Source organism: Trachurus japonicus, chromosome 15 (genome assembly GCF_045865225.1).
Source record: "Trachurus japonicus isolate A0001 chromosome 15, Traja_1.0".
Taxonomy (NCBI): domain Eukaryota; kingdom Metazoa; phylum Chordata; class Actinopteri; order Carangiformes; family Carangidae; genus Trachurus; species Trachurus japonicus.
The window spans coordinates 32,293,827-32,313,376 of NC_140921.1; the positions used below are offsets into that span (position 1 = coordinate 32,293,827).

General features: G+C 42.8%; 1 protein-coding gene across 6 annotated transcripts in view; it reads right to left on the reverse strand.

The window, feature by feature from the left end:
* The window catches only part of smap1 (small ArfGAP 1), a 321,183-nt gene that overhangs the window by 117,034 nt on the left and 184,599 nt on the right, over nucleotides 1-19,550 (reverse strand). For 4 of the 6 annotated variants that reach the window (XM_085800985.1, XM_085800990.1, XM_085800986.1 and 1 more), the window contains one exon: nucleotides 1,679-1,742. In XM_085800985.1, the coding sequence (XP_085657111.1) occupies nucleotides 1,679-1,742 (64 nt within the window). The remainder of the gene's footprint in view (nucleotides 1-1,678; nucleotides 1,743-19,550) is intronic. The other 2 variants (XM_085800988.1, XM_085800987.1) reach the window with 1 other exon arrangement.

Consider the following 19,550-nt stretch of genomic DNA (forward strand, 5'->3'; position numbering starts at 1 on the left):
TAACTATTAATATAGAACCTTGTTTAATGATTAAGTTAATAATTATAAACAAAATAACATTATCAATCGCTGCAAAGTTGAAGGATTTAGAAGTTCTACTGCGTAGAGGTTGGCATACTCACTATTGTACAACATTAACAGATGAGTAAAGTTTCAAGGAAGTTTATTGGACACATCTAGAAAATGGAATAACAAAACATGAAACTAAGACAAGCTACATACACTATGTACATGTGTGTGTGCGTGTTTGTGAGAGTGTATGACTATGATGGGTGACCATGTGTCTGTGAGGTGTGAAGTGTGACCTCAGACAATGGAAAAGATGGAGGGTGGTTGCTTTGTCCTGAGACAAAGCGAGTTACAACCAAATGGCCTCCAAGATGGCCTCTAAGGCCAACCACATGTGATGTGGGGGAGGTGAACAAAGGTGTCCCTTTGTTCAACACTCAGGTCACAAACTAAACATACAGGTTAAGTGAAGATTAGGCTCTAACCGACAACAACAACAACAACAACAACAACAACAACAACAACAACAACAACAAAGCTCAAGTATTTAAACTGATTTCAGTCAATACATACATTGGCATGGTTGAAGTACTCTATGCTTAGTCAAGGTGCAAGGTAAGCTAACTAGGCCCAGTTACGTTACCAAGTCACATGAAGGTGAGAAGATCCCGGTGCTGGTGAGGATTCCTGCGGTTGCAGGTTTTGCCTGTCCTGTTGTGGCAGTCAAGTCCAGTGATTGTGTCTCTGTCCAGTGAACTACAGCCGTCCTGGCTGTGTAGTTTGAGTTCCGTTGAGGAGAGTCCTTCTCCTTGCAGAGTTGGTTGGTTGTTCTGCTTGGCGTTGTGGCTCCTTCCTCGATGACTCAACTAGCAGACCTTGTGTCGTGCTAGTTGGTTCTTGTTCTTTAATCCGTTGGTAGGCACTCGCGTCGCTGCCAAGGGTTGCTCCAGTGTAGGCGTCTGCCTTGTGCAGGCCTCACGGAGGTTGGAGAGTTGTAGCAGTAACTCCAGGTGAGGAGCTGAGAGGAGCGGCAACTCCTTCTGAAGAGCAGGCAAGAGAAGAGACGAAGAGAGAGAGAGAAGAAGCGAACTTCTCCTTTTTATATGGCCTGTGACCTCACAGGTCCTGGGGCCATACCTGACCAATGGGGGGTCAGTAGTGGAGGTTTCACACCTAGGTGCGAAGAGGTGAAGGATTGAGTTCAATGGTTTTACTTTGTCTAAGAGACAAAGAAGCCATGCGGCCTTGTCCTCCATTTTGACTGGGCTGAGTCCCAACATACCAGTACCTCAAATGTTTAATGGGAGTGATTCCATGAAGATATTAAATGTTTTAACAGTGTGTTACAATTTGTGTTGCATTTGACTGCTGCACTCATACGTACAAACTCACCCACAGAGTGCAGTGTGTTACATCAAATCCAGAAGTTCTGCCACTGTCAGTGCTACCAGTCAGTGCTGTACTATACTATATATACTTCCTCCACATAATCCCATGTCTAAAGACCCAACTATCTATCTAAATACATTGAGTTTGTCTACTCTTGTGACACAGTATATCCTGCCACTCTATCAGACACAAAGCAGACACCTGAGTACAGGTTGAGAAGTTCTTGTATTGACCGAGGGTTATTGTATTGTTGGTTGCTACAGGGTGGGTTATGTCTTACCCAGGCCCAGCAGGTCCACAGCCGGCTCTGTGCTTTTCTTGGGACTGGCTCTGCACTCTGGCTGCTGAGAAAGCACAAAGACAAAGAGAAGAAATGATTTGCCCTGAGTGGCTTTTGTGTGTAATAAAGTTCACATTATTATAGAGTCTTTGAATAAGGATTAGACCAGCCTATTACAATGTTGATGTTACAATCCAATACTGACCTTTATTAAAAGAAAAGTGTATTAGAGAGTCACTGGCCTAACACAACTACAACCACATCTCTTTAGCAAAAAACAGAACAGACACAGGCAAGATTGAATTATGTTGATTATGTTGTTTGCAGTGTGTGTGTGTGTGTGTGTGTGTGTGTGTGTGTGTGTGTGTGTGTGTGTGGTAGGCTGTACCAGTGAGAAGCCATCATATACAATAATAATTATCATATGACGAGCACTGTAATAAGGAAAACATTGTATCTTCTTCACATTTATATTTATATGCACCATGTCCACTGACAGCATCAAAATAACAATCACTAATACAATAATCACCTATATTAATAATAATAATAATAATAATATAAAATTCAATAATATACAACAATCATAATCATGATTACAGTTATAATGACCACAGGCCACACCAGAACACCAGAGGGGCCAGCAAGGGGGCCCCTGCCTGACCACCCAGTGTCTCCTGGTAGGGCCCCATTCCTTCTTTTTCCCCTCCTCTCCCTCTAATCATCCAATCTAGATATCATTTATCTTGATGACTTTTTGTAAATGATACAGGAGTTAGAGCTGAGATTGGCTCCAGCCCCCTGTGACCCTGCATAGATAAGCAGTATAGCTAATAAATGGATGAATGGGCACAGGAGCTACAGGAAGAAGCTTTCACAACGCTCCTCCTGTGGCGCTGTGCCACAATTAGTCACTGGCAGGAAATCAGCTCCATTCATTTACAACACAAAATAGAAAGACAGCTCTGAAACAGAGATAAAGTTTCTGGAGTCCTGGAAATGACAGGCAGCAGAAACACTTAAACTCTATAGCAAAGCAAACTAACAGCAACGTAAATGAATATACAGAGTCGCTTTAAATTCTTTTCTAAAGTTAAATCAATTAGCCAAACAGGCAGGAAGCCGGTGAATGACAATATGGATAATCACTTAATCGTTTAATTTATATAGAGAATAAAAACAGCAAATATTTGCTCTGGCTGCTTTTCAGTGTGTATGCACTACCCTGTTAATAAAGTTTATGATAAGCAATCACGCTAATTGAGTTTTTTAATTGAATGCACAGGAGGAGAATAGGATGGGGAAAAAATAGGTGGTGCGGGAAGAAAAGGAAGGAGAAAAAAACAGAATGAAAGACAGACAAGAAGAGAAACAAGGAGAGATTAAAAGCCAAAGGGTGTGAGAATGAGTCGGGAGAATGAAGGAGGGAGGGTGGGGGTAGATAGAGATTTGAGAGAAAAATGTGGCGAGGGAGAGAGAGTATAAAAGGTTAACACGTGGGCCATGAGAGATCTACAACGCTGGTAACAAACCCAATTTCCCCCCAACAAAAGATCGATGGACCACATTAGATTCAATGTCGTTCCAATCCAAAGCAATGAAAACAATTACCGTGTCCACGCCTAATCAAGAATGCATTGGCTCTAAATTGATGTGTGTTGGCACTGCAGCAAAAGCCTGAACAGCAGCAGCAGCAGCAGCAGCAGCAGCAGCAGCAGCAGCAGCGATGGTTTGTGTACAGCAGCTCAGGGTTGTTTTGTGCCGTGCATTCAAACTGACCAACAGGGAAGTGCAGCTGTGCAGCACCACAGAATTAAAGAATCACAGGGAAAGCAGAGAAAAAGAGATTGAAACAAACAAACAAAAAGAGAGGTTTTAATATCAACCACAGCCACGGCTGGGTGTATTTACCCCGGCATTTTTTGTTTGGTCAAACTAAATTTGCTTGCTATCTGATCAGCAAAATGTATTTTAATGCAATTGTAACAGATTCTGGTTCCCCATTTTGTCAGATTACCCTCCATAAATATCAACTAGAGGGATGGTTCTGTAGCACTACTGTCACCCCCTCACCATGACAAGAAAGAAAATTGCATAATCCAATTTTTTCAGCAACATGGTGCTTCAACTCTATCTGCTCATTCAAAGCAGCTATCCTTAGTGTCCAGTACTGGGGTTTATATTTCTTTCCTCAAGTAAAATATGTAACTTCACTGTGTGGAATTAATTGGAATAATTATTATTATAAGGTAAGATGAGGCCAGGGACAACACTACCTACATTGCATAAAAAAGCTGGACAACTTAAAATAGGGAACAAGTACACATCAAACCAACAGTTTAATGAAATCAGCTTTCACTGCAGTTGTTGCTGTTGGTCCGTGTGCAGGTCAGGGTTATGGTTAGAGAGGCATCATATCTTATGTGAAGAACTTCAAAAATATCTAAAATGTCCTTTAAGCCTTATATTGACAGTACTGGGAATATTGCCTATATCTATTAAAGGGGAACTATGCAAGTCCGCTCGCTTTTCCGCTGTTACACTCCTCTCGCCCATGTGCATCCGTTGACGAAGCCGGCGAAAAATCATTAAATGAAGCGGTGGATAACGTTACATAACATATACGATGTTACGGCGTGTGTGTTTGTGTAGTCTTAACCATCATATGGGTTACGGAGCACGTTTGGGTTGCGGTGCAGAGACGAGAGCTGGGTTGAACCCCCCGGCCGAAAATTTGTGCGCATTGTAAATTGAAATGCAGCAATCTGGTGTGATTTCAGAGCAAAATCACGAAGCTTTCTGAATTATCACTATCAATACTATGGATTGGATGATACTCACAATACCCCACACAAGGGTTCACAATAAAACTTATTTATCTTTTGAAAATAAATCATTAGTGGGGTCTGAAAAAGTCAAACAGAGCTCTGGTAGCTGATGTAACAGTGTGATAAATAATTTCCCAGGACAACTCAAGCTTTTCCAGGACCTTTGACACTTTTTCTCAATTTTCATGTGTTTTCCATGACTGGATAACCATTTTCCAGGTTTTCGAGGACGCGTGGGAAGTATTTACAAGTATTTTCTTGTTAAAATCCATTTGTAAATAATCTCTGAAGACAAATGAATAGGCTATTTGAAGTTTATCCACTCTGTAAAAGGTGTCTGTATCCTTTTGTGTCAACAAATTATTGCCAACATGAGTTTATTCACTGCTAATCTACAGTACATGTTTCTACAGTAAGAACAGCAAAATTTAACAGCAAAATCAGAGTAAATTTAATCTGGGAACAAATTAAAATTTTCACAACAACTAAGTTGAATGAGTGATTCCTCCTGTTGCTGCTGTGATTCACTACATTAGACAGGGGCTTGCTTGGGACTTGTTTGTCTCAATTAAAAGTTTTTGTGATTTGTGACAAGATAAACAGCCTCCACACTCACAGACAGCTGTCATTAGCCTGTTCTTAACAAGATTGGCCAGGTCACTCTTGGAAAAGAGGTTTTTAAATCTCAATGAGTTTTTTGCCTGGTTAAATAAAGGATATTGAGATGACTGCAGCAGCTTCACAGTGTTTCTCAAATAAGAGCTTTCATATTACTGTGCTCTAAGTAGCTAGTGTTAGCCAAACAAGCACTGAAATATGACTAATAGTTGTTAGCAGGCACCACTGGGAAGTCATGTTGATGGCTTTATAACTCACAAAGGTTTTAGTCGCTCCACATTCACGTCTGCAGCACATGGAGTTACACAGTCATATGAGAGAGATACATCTATGATGCAGCGGCGTGCACTCGTACACGCGCTCTCACAGACACAGCGCACGGCGCGAGGCAGCCCCGCCCCTCAGTGAGACAGAGAGAGAGGAGCAGAAAGGAGCAGAGAGGAGCAGGAGCGACAGCATGGTGTTCAGTGAGAAAGAGGCAACACTATCGCGAATCGGTCAGAGAGAATTACAACAGGACACAGTACGCCGTCCTGGTACGCCGTAAAAAGTCCGGGTACGCCAGAGGTTAAAATCTATAAGTGCCAGTACTCCGAACATTTTCTACCAAAGTCAAGGTATGGCGAGTGCCATACACCGCCATACCCAAATGACGCCACTGATAAAGGCTCTGTGCTCTGTGCTAACACAAAACTTGTCGTATGTGCAGAATCGTGACGTAGGACCCCATACATTGTCCGTCATGACCAAAAATTTTCTGGCATGTCAGAAATTTGTCGGCGAATCGCCTTTAGGACGTCGGGACATGACGCAGAGCCTCACTAACCATACGTCCCGATAAATGCTCACGACTCCGCGATCCCTCTACGATTATGCAAATTATGCAGCGACTCTCGAAATTGTGGCAAAATCGTACAGTGTAAGTCTGCCTTAACTCACCCACTCTGGTACTCCTCCACACAGACAGGCTCCACAATGCGCTGCATCACTCCGCTGTTCAGCTACAGCTACTGCTATATTATAGTGTACTTAAGGGCATTTGTAGCTCATACAACCTCAATTCAAAAAAGCTGAAATGTCCCTGACCTGAATGTTCTGGCGCTGTGTACAGAACAATGATAAGCTTACTGACAGAGAACCTGTATCTACTGTGAGTCAGTCATGTGCCAGCACTGAACATTACAAATATGATAAGTAATATGAGTAAATAAATGAATCAAAATGTATCTAAACTAAACTAAACTTAAACTAGAAAGTATCTGTAACATTATCAGACTTACTCAAATCTCTCAAAGTTTAACATGGGGTTTTCCTTAGAAAAGCCCATTAACTCCATTAGGGTCATTTCCAAGGAAGCAGCTACAAGAGGAAAAGTATGATATGCCTGTCCACTTGATTTCAGACATTTCACACCATTTACAGTTACAAAATTAAGATTACATAGCCTCTCCATGCTGCAACCCACACAGCTGCTGCGAGACACAGAAGAAAGAAATAAGAAAAACCTAAATGTCACTGTGCATAAAAAGCTTAAATCCCTAGCTCTGTGTTCAGCAGGATTTTAACGGACACGCTGGCAAAAATGTGTCCCCGAAAACACTGACAGACAAGTTGGGTTTTTCCAGCCCACAAACTGGATATGGACATCCCTTGCAATTAGTTATCAAGGAGGACACTTAGTGATGCCGCTGACAGATGGCCAGCGACAGACTGTGATTGGGTGTCAGGGTCTGTTTGAAGAGAAAGGAAGAGGAATTGGAAAGGAGGCCAGCAATCAATAACCAACCCCGCCAGGTGAAGAAAGTCTTTGGTGATGACGGCGACGTTGGCTCGGGCGAAGAAACCACAGAGCAAACCAAAGCCCTCAGAAGACGGCTGTCACATCAGCTTCCTGTCAAACGTGCGGTGGACAAAGCCATCAGCTGATGGCTGCTCCGCTGCCTGTCTGCGCAGGGGTAAAGTTCCTCCCTGATCTACTCAACACTTTCTGCTGATGAGTGACAGTGATGTACCGTTGAGCCTCTTCTATCTCCTTCCACCCTATAAGCTTTATAGTTCCATTTACTCCCTCACAGTTATTCAGCGAGCGTAATGGCGTCGACATTAATTCCATCAGCAGCTACTTTTTTCTTTCTTTTTTTCTGTCAATAAAACTCAACACATTTACCAAGTGTTTCATATTAACAGCCTATCAGGGGAGGAAGCAATCATGCTCTTTGTGCTACTGAAATGCTTTTAATGTGAAACATTTGGGCAGGATCTTTTCAGTTTGTTAACATCAAGCTTAAAAAAACAGAAAAAAATATAGTGTTAGAGTGATTGGATTTAATTAGTGATGAAAAGCAGTGCTACTAAATAAGCTCAGGGTCTACTTACCAGGTCACATCATTAGGTGTGTTTCCATTAAAATAAAGATGTAATTTGAAACTTTGAGGAATTTAAAAAAAAAAAAAAAGTCTCAAAAGAAAAAAATATGCTTGCATGAGGTGTTGGCCAGAGCAATATTTTGCAAAAATGAAATAAAAATGCTTTCAAGTCAGCACCTGCTGAATCATGTGCTAAAAGCTAAGAGAGGGAGACTGCTGCTGGAGGAGAAAGCCCAGGTTTATTCACATAACATCACTTGATGGAAACACAGACCAATTGTACTTTATTGACTTTTCTTTGAGAAAAAGAAAAAAAAAGCTTCTATTTTGTGTAAAATCTGTAGATGAGGATGGCTCACAGTCTGAGGCAACTTAAAAAATATTCAACAAGTAAACAGTCAGATGCTGATGAAAAGGTTCGGAGGTGGGCTGGAAAGTTTTGTCCCGTTGAGAGAACACTTCCTGCACAGACGTTTCACATTAAGAGCCTTCAGCTCAAAGGGCATAATCCCAAGGTCAACAATGAAAGTCAGAGCACATGGAGCAATACAGTCATTACAAAAGACCTACAAGATTGTGAAGTTCTCTAGTCCGTCCAAACAGACTCTGAAATGACTCCGAAGTGACAAGTATTCAACAAATGATGTCACAAGAATGATTTTAAATTATTTTTGACATATTTGTTTTAATTTATGCCAAGATAGAGACAGCAGGGGACTCGTGAGGAAAAGAATTAATCATGACAGAGAGCGAGCTGCCAGAAATGGTAATACTGTATATAAATATTCATTGAGTACATGCTACTGGACCTGAGATCCCTTGGGTACCTGTGGCATCCTAATTACATCAGAGCATGAGATGATGCTGTTATAAAAAGTGCTTGATGAAACGATAAGCAGTAGTTTGAAAGCAGGCAGCAGCTTGTGTATCTGGCATTTCAGCATTTATACTCCTGTATTAGATTTATACGAGGCGTTGACTTGGAGCTGACGTAAAGGGATGCGGCAGCACCGAACATGCAGACTGTGGCATGACATTTACTTCTGCAGACCTTTACTGTTACTTATTACCTTTTTACCACCTGAGCAACAGGTCAAACAATGTAAAGGAGAGAAAATAGAAAGCTACAGCCAAGGCAGATGAAAAACAATAGAATAATGAGCACATAATATGGGTTTGATTGTGAAGCTCAAAGGGAAGCTTACACAGACAGGTAGGGCTGCCACAAACGATTATTTTGATAGTCGACTAGTCACCGACTATTTTTTTCGATTAGTCGACTAATCGGATCATACGTAAATTGAATGCAAAACATACAGATTATCGCACCAGCATGCAGCTGCTCTTATATACCATCATTAGCTTTCAGCTTGAAGTGTTTAAGGTATATGCTAACTAAAAATAAAGACAATTAAGATGATAGTTCATTAAACATTTAATGAAATACGCAGCTTTAACTGTAGCATAAAGTGCAAACAGCTGAGTAAAATAAGGATAAGGCACTGGCCTAAACAACACCAAAATAAATACTTAAAGGTTTTTTAGGTTTTTCTTTCCTTCATTTGTCTCTGGCATTAAACATAGCTACATTTAAATAAAATGAGGTAGACACCTGAAACTAAGGAATTATTCACAATAATAAAGTTTTGGTAGGCTTATCATTCAAATATAACTTGCTCAGTGTAAATAATAGTCGTTCTGTTAAAAAAAAATCGAATAGTTTATAAGACAATCGTCTTGTCTGAAGAAAATTAAATGTTCCCTTTTTACTGTCACAGAGGGAGAAACATGGAAAGACTCCACCAGAAAGTTCTGTGTGAAACTGTCAAATGAAAACAAGTGAAACTGAGGTGCAGCTCAAACTCTGCAAGGTGCGGACTGTGATGAGAAGCTACCGGAAAATATTGACGTAGTTTTACGCCGGGAGAGAAGACTTCCTCGTTAAGATGAGCGCTCATTACGTGACCAGGACGCTGTGACCGGACGCGGTAATGTTCTAGTATTCTCCAACACCGATCTCAAAGTCTGCGATTTTATTTTTAAATGACGAACGGCTGTTTTTCAGTCCGTGATTTAAAACGGTGGAGCGGCGGTACCGCTCCTAGTAGCGCTTCTCATTTAAAATGACACAGAGAGAGAGAGAGAGAGAGAGGGAGGGAGAGGAGCGGCGGCGGCGGCGGGGGGGCTACACCGGTGCCGCTTGATGAGGGACAAGACCGGTAGAGAGAGAAAAGAGAGAGAACACCTATGTGTACTGAGTGAGTGAGTGCATGTGTGTGTGTGGTGGGCGGCTGCGGCGGCGGGTGCGTGTGTGGAAGGTGCGGCAGCAGTTTTGAGAGAAAAACAAAATTAAAAAAAACAACAACAACGACGCATCGACTATTAAATTAGTTGTCGACGATTTTAATAGTCGACGTAGTCGTGACTAGTCGACTAATCGTGGCAGCCCTACAGACAGGAATTTCCCCGAGCTCAGTCTCAAACTTAAGGTTTAAGGTATAGCTCTGAAAGACAGACTTCAATCTCAAAACAATATCAGCAGCTTTCAGAAAGTAAAGTCCATTACAGTAATACCATACTGGCACAGTGCTTGGATTTTGAGCAATTAATAAGTCAAGTTAGTCAGACTTCATCTCAATGTACATGTAGATTGAGATTCGGTCTGGGAACCGCGTTCATTTTTTAGTATTTGAGGCGTGGTTTACAAAAGCCCAGAGCTGTTTATTGGGCTTCATGAATGTCTATCAAATGTGTCTGTACATAGCTTAGCCAATTGTATCAATCATACCCAATGACGTATGTATTTGCTCTTAAAACACTTTCTAACACTGCATCGAAAGGTAAAGCGTCTGCCTCCATGTTGGATTGACAAGCTATCAACAAAGTTGTTCAGTGTTTCGTCATCGTCTTGCTGCCCCCTCCCCCGCTCTGTGATTGGCTCCCTCGTTGAGGGAAAAATTGGGTCCATGGTTTCCAGGCTGACTTGCAGAGTGAATAAAATTGCGCGCAAGGCAGCATGGGTAAACCCAGGCTAAAGTCAAGTAGCTCATAACAAACAGCTGTCCAAGGTGCTGAACTGCGTGACGTTGCTTACATTCTGTGCTGTGGCTTGTCTGTGAAACGTGCGCTGCTCAGGGACTGGGCAGATCTGTCCCACTTGCTTTCTCTCCAACTCCGTTGTTAGAGATCTCCCACACAGTAATAGAAATACACTTTTTTTCTCCCCCCCTGCTCCGCTCCAGCGAGGCTGCTGCAGCCGCCACTCGTGCTGACAGCTGACTGAGGGAGATGCTTTGGTTGGGCTTAGGCAATGAAGAAAGGAGTTGGTTAAGTTTAGTAAAAAGACCAGGTAGAGGCTAGACAGGCTAGAAGCATAATGAACATTATATGTCATTAATATGAAGTAGGCTATTTGCTTGTTTTGCAGTTAACTATGCACATGATCCGTTTGACCCCAAAAAGGAAAAAAGGATCAATGCGCACTGGGGGTTTCCCCCAATAGCCTTTTCGGAATAGCGGGGTCTTTAGAAAAAATAGAAAACCCCGCTATTACGATGAATGGAAGTCTATTGTCGGAAAGGCGGGGCTTCGGAAAGGCGGGGTGTAACCGTTTTGGGCATATGGATTGAATGTTAAACCATGTTAGATAAGTCGTGTTTTACCTCTTGTGAAATATGCCTGAAGTCATTTTTTTCTGCAGCTGGTAGGGTTTTAAGCTTTCATTTCACCTCACCTTGATTATTGCATTCAGCACTTAGTGGAAAAAAAAAAAACACTTTCCCTCACTTCACTTCTCTCCTTTATTGTCTCGCAATTGCTTCAGCACATCATTTTCACCAGGCATTAAATGGATTTGCTCCAAGAGATATTTCTGACCTATAAGCCCATTTGCTGCAGACTGGGTCAGCAGAAAAAAGTTTCCTACTGGAGGTTTAGATTTGTTACTGAGGATGACTGTGCACTCAGTGCTTTGGCACATACACTGCAGACAGTCACAGTCTGCTCCACTGCTTCTATGTCTAATATCAGATCACAACACAAAAATATCTTCAATAGAATTTCAATCAGACAACTCTGGAATGAGAAGAAGTCATTCATTGAGCGTAAACATAGCAAGCTGAAGCACAGCATGGATAGCATTTTCTTGAGCATGGCTGCAGCAGGTTTGGCGTCGGGCTCTGACTCATATTCATTCCCTGAATGATCTGCTTTGCCAGACATTACAGGGAATGAAGCCGACCCCCACAGGGGATCAAGAGACAGAGCCCACAGGTGGATGCTGGGGAGGTGGTGGGTTTGCAAAACCTCATGGGCAGCAGCAGAGTAGCAGCAGCAGCATAGCCAGGGATGAGCAGGTAAACTGGGGGATTTAAATAACCCGCTCTATTTGGGCGAGGGGAGCATGTGACTGATCAGCTGGTCAGGATGGGTGTGGCCTGAGTTGTCTGCCTGAACTAGAGCACTGGAAAAGAGAGTAACGACGCCACCATTGACTCCCGTGGTAAGGGTTTTGCGCCCCGAGTGGCAGGATATGGGTATTGCAAAAGCGCCCAGAAAATTCATTCACTCCAATGTATGTGTCTTGCCCACTTGCTGGTAAATTGATGAAAACGGAAGTGTTTTTGTTTTTAGGTGTCTTGGTCATATCAAATTAAACTTATAATTTGTTTATTACAAAATGTAGATTGAAACAAACCCTCTATGGCATGACTTTTTATTTTTTTGGGAAAAAAATATTTCACCCCATTTTTTGGGAGCTTGGAGGTCCCTGACAACATATCCATAATAAAATAAGATAAAGCTGCGTACGTATGAAGCAGCGTGTGCACGTCTGTCAGTCACTGTTTATGTTACGCGTTCACACGTACGTGCGGTCGCAGATGTTGTTGCTGCGCAGCAGGAAGTTGATCTGCACCGTGCGCACCACTCACGTAACATGAACGTGTAATGTAGTTGGCCTTTTCATTTTAGTCAACCAGGGGAGGCAGCAGTGAGCCAGACTTTGCCTGCCGGACGAAATGAAGAAGGAGAAGAAGAAGCAGAAGGAGAAGGAAAAGGAGAAAGGAAAAGACCCATGAAAGACAGGAGGAGGCTCAGTGATGTCATGTCTTTTTATGCTCCATGGTTGACACTGATTCTGCATTGATATTTCAATTTCAACCTTCCTGATGGCTCGACAGTTTTGTTACAGTATCTATATAATTATTAATAAAGTGTAAAAAAAAACTCGGCCGGGACAGTGTTGCAGCCTCTGTGCAGCTATTCAGGTGCACAAACCTAACGCACATCTCCAGCTGGGTCCGTGTATGTTTCAGGCTGGAAGTGTCTGAACTTCAAAATAAAAGCCCAGTGAATTGAGTTATAGCCACTGTACTGTAGCCTATATAAATAGCCTATGAAATCTTTTTTTTCTTTGTAAATGTTGTGTTTTGAGCATACGGATACATTTTCACAACTGTGTTTATTTTTACACATTAGCGGCCAAGATCATTAGTTCATCTTCCTCACGTGCCTCGGTCTGGCCGTTGCGCACGCTGCAGCGCTTCGCTCCCAGGTCAATCAGAGCATTTTCACAGCGTGATGAGGTCAGCTTCACTCCAGTCAGTCTTCACAGACAGTCCACAAAGAGCTTCTGAACATTTCCTCCTCAGTTTGTCCAAGGCGGCTGCAGATAGTTTTTAATTTAATTTATATATATATATATATATATGGCTTGAACGCCATTATATGAGACCAGGGGCCTCATTTATCAAAGAGGGTGTAAAACTGCTACTAAATATTTGCGTACGGCGAAAAGACGAAAATGGCGTACACCCGAAATATTTACACCTTTTTCAGATCAATCAAACTGTGCGTACGCACAACTCTCCGCAATAAATCACACCAGACCCAAGAATGGTGCACACGTGAACACACCTCTTACTCCGCCCCCGGAACGCCTATATACAACTATATATGTGACCTGATCCAGCAAAATGAGTCGCAGTGACCCAAATTTCAAAATTGAGATTTTGGTATCAATGGAAAGAGGAGAAAATAAGCTTTAAAATGATACCCTAGTCAAAGTCATACATTGGATAGTTTTTAAGATATGGCGATTTTAATTACGGTCTTCCACTCACTGCTTTCGATTGAAAACCTGAGAAAAATGCGTTCAAAAAATTTAGAACGTCTCTGGTTTAAAGCCTTCCGTGAATCTGGCGTCTGTTCCTTACCATGTGATTACACGTGCCTTGTACAGGCACCGTTCAATGACCCTCGGAAAGCAGAATGTGTCTATTCAGATGCTGTTTACAGCTCGTCTGTATCATAAACGGTTCAGAAGATATTTCATGTTTAGCCTAGTAAAACATCTGCAAGCGTTAGCATGCTACGTTCGGTTTAGCATCGATGCTAACGCTCGGTTTAGCATCGCTGCTACCGCTCAGCTGAGCATCTGGCCCCGTACTACTGTGATTTCACGTGGCTACCCTTGTTGTCATAAATGCACCATTCAAGGACCCTCGGAAAGCGGAGAATCTGACGATTCAGATGCAGTTTACAGCTCGTCCCTATCAGGTTCAGAAGTTATTTAGCCTAATGTTGTGCTCCTCTCTAGAGGGTTAAAAGTTGTAAGTCAACTTCAACAGTCATTTACGTGCCTTTCCTCAATTATCTGGACTATGAAACTTTGGGAGATTGTTTTTGAATGTCATTTCTTTGAAATTAGCAAAAAAAAATTTTTTTGAGTTTTTATTGATTTTCCACGTTATCAGCTGATTATCTAAAAATAGAACGTTGCGACTTCCGACTCATTTCGCCAGAGCGGGTCACATATGGTCAGCACGTGCATATTTAATTAGCCATGTGCTCTCTGTGGCGCAGCAACTTTTGTGACAACAAAGTGACAACGGAGACAACGGACGGAGAACGGGGGAAAGAAGCGAAACTTCTCCGCTTCTCCGAAAGCAGATACACGGGCAATAACTCAGTCAGAAAAATGATCTTGCATTTTAATAAGCTACAATAAAAACCAAAACCTCCCAAATCTCAACAAAAGGGAGCAGAAAGAAGAAGAATCTTATGTAATCTGCCCCTTTATCCCAGAAAATCTTTTTTTTTTTTTTTCTTTTTTCTTTTTACCTAGATGTTAAAACAATGTAGGAAGCAGGACGATAGTTACCATTACTTTGCATGCCTTTCCACTACACAGTTACAGCTCTACTGGACTCGGTTTGGGTCATTTCCCATTCACAGTTCCTCCTCAGGGCCGTGTTGTCTCACTCTTTATTCTCTCCTCTCGTCAGCTCCAAACACACGTGCACCTCGTTAACTCAGGTGACAGAATAATAACAGTCTAGGCTGCAGATCAGTGTGCGCTGCTGCCGATGTGTTTTTAAACTTGGATGGTTTGATCCTTGTCGGACGTCACACATAGCCTAATCAAAAAAGCAAAATCCACAATCCGCTCTGTTTATCAATTAACATAAAGCCTAGTGTTATTATAGAGCGGGTTGGATTGCCAGCATCAGCGGTCCACCACTACCACAATTACTTCAAAAAAATCCTCTGTGCTCTTCTAAATGTACTCCGCTCCTCTCTCCCTCTCACACTGCAGTTCTCTGACTCAGCAACGGTGTCGCCAATTCCTCCTGTTCCTCAGAAAAGGCGTAAATCACGGTACGCCAGGGTCAAAATGGGTGTAAATATCCGCACTTACAATGGTGTAAAAAAAGGTGTATCCACAATGATAAATGAGGCCCCAGGCTATTAATTGAATACTGACTGATTGTTTTGTTATTTGAGGAATATAGCTATATTATGATCTGCTGCAGTAACGTTCGCCACCTTGTGGAATAATGCTGCATGGGGCTGCGTGATAGACCAGCTCTTCTCAGAGACTCAACCCGACCCTGAGGTCTCCAACCCCGGGCATTTGGCAGGTGGCAGCGGCCCCTTTATGGTTCTTTTCTACTTGTTTCAGTCACATGAGATCCAGTCCCAGACCTCGGCTACAGTCCGGGATTTCATCAGGCCCCCTTCCCGGCACAGGGCACTCTAATTGGCAGCTTAGATGAGGGGAATCGCCGTGCGTAATGGTCGCGCGTAATGACAGCTCCTCGCCGGTGAAACACAATAAACTGCGCTACTTCTTGCATGTTTGTCTCATGGCACGGTGGAGCCTATACAGAGGTACACAAACAGGTGGATCAGGCTGCAAAGAAGTCCGCTGTGAAAATGATCTGACTGAATGGAAGCAAAGCAAAGTGCTACAGCGCAGGAGACAGAGACCCAGCGCAGCGAGGAGAACAGTACATGAGGAAGATGAGTTAATGATCAGCTTGTGTGAAAAAATAAACACAGCTGTGAAAATGTATCCATGTGCTCAAAACACAACAGTTATAAGGAAAAAAAAGATTTTATAGGCCATTCATCTACAGTCTGTGGCTATAACACGAGTCACTGGGCTTTTATTTGGAGTTCAGACATTTCCGGTCTGTCATCGGCGTTAATGTGTTGTTTAAGATCAAAAACAAAAAGACAATCAAAATTTGACCGTAATTTGATTTTGGTTTCCTCGTTTTTCCGTTTCAAAACCAAAATAACAACTTTGTTTTTCTGTTATTCTGTTTTAAAACAAAAACAGAATAACGTGGAAAATTAAGTCTATTGTTTTGTTATTATGATATTTGGAAACTTCGCTCCACAGCGGCCAGGTCCCGGAGCAACTCTCTCCACACCCCCCGCTTGCGTTCGCTCCCCTCCCCCCCCCCCCCGGGCCGGAGCTCCGTGGTCCATATGCCATCCCTGCACCAGAGGTCCCTGGGTCACACTGCTGATCCGCCCCGCGGAGCAGGCAGCTCGCAGCGGCCTCTTCCTACAGCGGATCGCTCCGTCCCGGACCGGGGAGCGACGTCGCCGCAGCCGCCACTGCCGCTGTGAGCTGCCTGGTCAGCGGGACGGAGCAGCAGCTTGACCCGGGGATGGCATCTGGACCACGGTCCACAGCGGCTCAGACGCAAGGTGTGGAGAGAGTGGCTCCGGCCTGCCGCTGTGGCCAGCTGGGACACGGATTATTCTCTCTGTCTTCATTGAACAAATAAATCATGTCATGCAACAGCCTATATATCTGTATCTCGTATTGGATCGACTGCACCATCTACTGGATGAAAATAGAACACAGAACAAGTACACTACGCGTCACGTTACGCGTAGTGGTGCGCACCGGGCAGATCAACTTCCGGCTGCGCAGCAATAGATTCTGCGACCGCACGCACGTGTGAACGCGTAACAACATTAGTCAAACAGTGAAAGACAGACGTGCACAATCTGCTTCATACGAACGCAGCTTCTTGTCAGCGTGACACAGTTTGCGCACGTCGTTTCCGCGTACGCGTGAACGCCTGACAAAAATGTTCAATCAGCTTCACGCGAGCGTTAATGCGTGCGTTCGCTGAAAAACGCATGAATGTTACACGTGGTCACTACGCGTAGTGTGATTACAGGCGTGCAGCAGTCGTCACGCGTGAACGTGCGCGTGAGCGGGGAGACATTATAAGTCAATGAGGAAACTACATTACACGTCAGGCGCTGTCTGCTGCACAGGTGTCAAAGCACGCGGGTGTGACACGTCCAGTTGATAGGTGCGCACGTAATATGAAACGATTGTACCGGCATAGTGTGTGTACCTCTGTAGTGTGTGTCTGTGTGTGTACTTCTGTAGTGTGTGTGCATATGTAGTGTTTGTGTATGTACCCCTGTAGTAGTCAGTGTGTACCTCTGTTGTGTGTGCACCTCTGTTGTGCGTCAGTGTGTACCTCTGTTGTGTGTGCACCTCTGTAGTGTGTCAGTGTGTACCTCTGTTGTGTGTGCACCTCTGTAGTGTGTCAGTGTGTACCTCTCTTGTGTGTCAGTATGTACCTCTGTTGTGTGTGCACCTCTGTAGTGTGTCAGTGTGTACCTCTCTTGTGTGTCAGTGTGTACCTCTGTTGTGTGTGCACATCTGTAGTGTGTCAGCGTGTACCTCTCTTGTGTGTGCACATCTGTAGTGTCGGTGTGTACCTCTGTTGTGTGTTAGTGTGTACCTCTGTTGTGTGTGCACCTCTGTAGTGTGTCAGTGTGTACCTCTCTTGTGTGTCAGTGTGTACCTCTCTTGTGTGTGCACATCTGTAGTGTGTCAGTGTGCACATCTGTAGTGTGTCAGTGTGTACCTCTCTTGTGTGTGCACATCTGTAGTGTGTCAGTGTGCACATCTGTAGTGTGTCAGTGTGCACATCTGTAGTGTGTCAGTGTGTACCTCTGTAGTGTGTCAGTGTGTACCTCTCTTGTGTGTGCACATCTGTAGTGTGTCAGTGTGTACCTCTGTTGTGTGTGTACCTCTGTAGTGTGTCAGTGTGTACCTCTGTAGTGTGTCAGTGTGTACCTCTGTTGTGTGTGTACCTTTGTTGTGTGTGTACCTCTGTAGTGTGTCAGTGTGTACCTCTGTTGTGTGTGTACCTTTGTTGTGTGTCAGTGTGTACCTCTGTTGTGTGTGTACCTCTGTATTGTGTGTGTGTGTGTGTACAACTCTGTGTGTGTATAAAACACACCGGCCCATAAAATATTCTTGTATCCATCTCCTGTATAGTTAATAGATAAAAGTAAAGTCAAAAACATGATTATGGTCATTATTTACAACTAAGAACATATCAACACTGTATAATGATATTGCCTGAACAAAAGTGCCCTAACTGCACGGTGTTGCCCTGAGGCAACGAATAAAAAAACAGTTTTAGAATATAAATAATGCCAAAATAAGTGTTAAAATGATCAAAAATACTCCTTTACATGTTCATACACATGCATATATTTTTTATTTTAAGTTACTGCTAATTTAAACATGTTAAAAAGTGATATTCAACTGACCAATTTTTGGCAATGTGCACGCTGCGGGTCTGCTTCCTGAAAGGGCTGCCCCCCCCTCAGAGACAAGGTCACATGCACTTCAAAACCACTTATAATTGGACATTGACATGTCTGGAGATATTTTAAAACATTTCCCCCCAAAAAAAGGTTAAAGGGACAGTGTGAGGTCCAGTTATGTGGTTCGTTGCCTGAGGCAACGCTATGCCATAGATGTAGACAACTATTTTTTTTTTTTTTTTTTTTTTACTCGCCTATGTGTTAATATTTATCTGTAAAGGATCCTCAATGATGCTATTAGCATGGGTGATCTATAAATGTCCTTAAATTATTGAAAATACCACACTTGCTCATTCACCAACAATGCAGAGATGTCAGTTCTTGGGCGCTTTTGCAATACCAATATTCCGCCATCAGGAGGTGCTTCCATTGGACCAATGCGTGTCGTTACTCTCTTTTCCAGTGCTCTAGCCTGAACTAGCTTCACAGGCTTCGCATCATGAATAAGATCATGACTGACCTCATGGATTTATTTGATTTGTTAGACTACATTATGTTCTTTGTTATTTAGCTGAGCACATTATTTTCATTGTGTCAATGCATTGCTCTCTTTGTTGAGCACTTTAGTATCCCTCGGTTTTTCATGATTGCATGTTTGTTATTCGAATGTGAAGATATTCATGTTTTCTTAATTCTGAAAAAGTCAGTGGACGTCATAGGGCTTGTATATAACAAAATTTTTACAGGTTCTCAAAAATAAGCTGCAGTGTAAGTAGGCAGGGCTCCAGACTAACTTTTTTTACTAGGAGCACAGTGACCCCTAACTTAAAATTGTAGGAGCGCAAGCAGAAAATTTAGGGGCGCACACCGAAATCGACTTGCCAAGTCAATTTTCACATTTCCTCTAATTTTCACTGTATTACTGATAAATACTTAGATAAATGAAGAAACTATAATGTTTTAAATTCACATTTTATTGTGAAACAGACCCCCCCCCCCCCGCCTGTAGGCCAGCCCTTGTTGGCCTCTTTGTCTGTTGAGAAAAGCTGTGGAAAGATGTCTCCTCCAAGATGTAGAGAAGAGAAACACACTTTTTTTTTCACACATTAGCCAATCACGGTGGTCATTAAAAAAAAAAAACAGCAAATTTACTGGTCGCACATGTGCGAGTAGATGAAA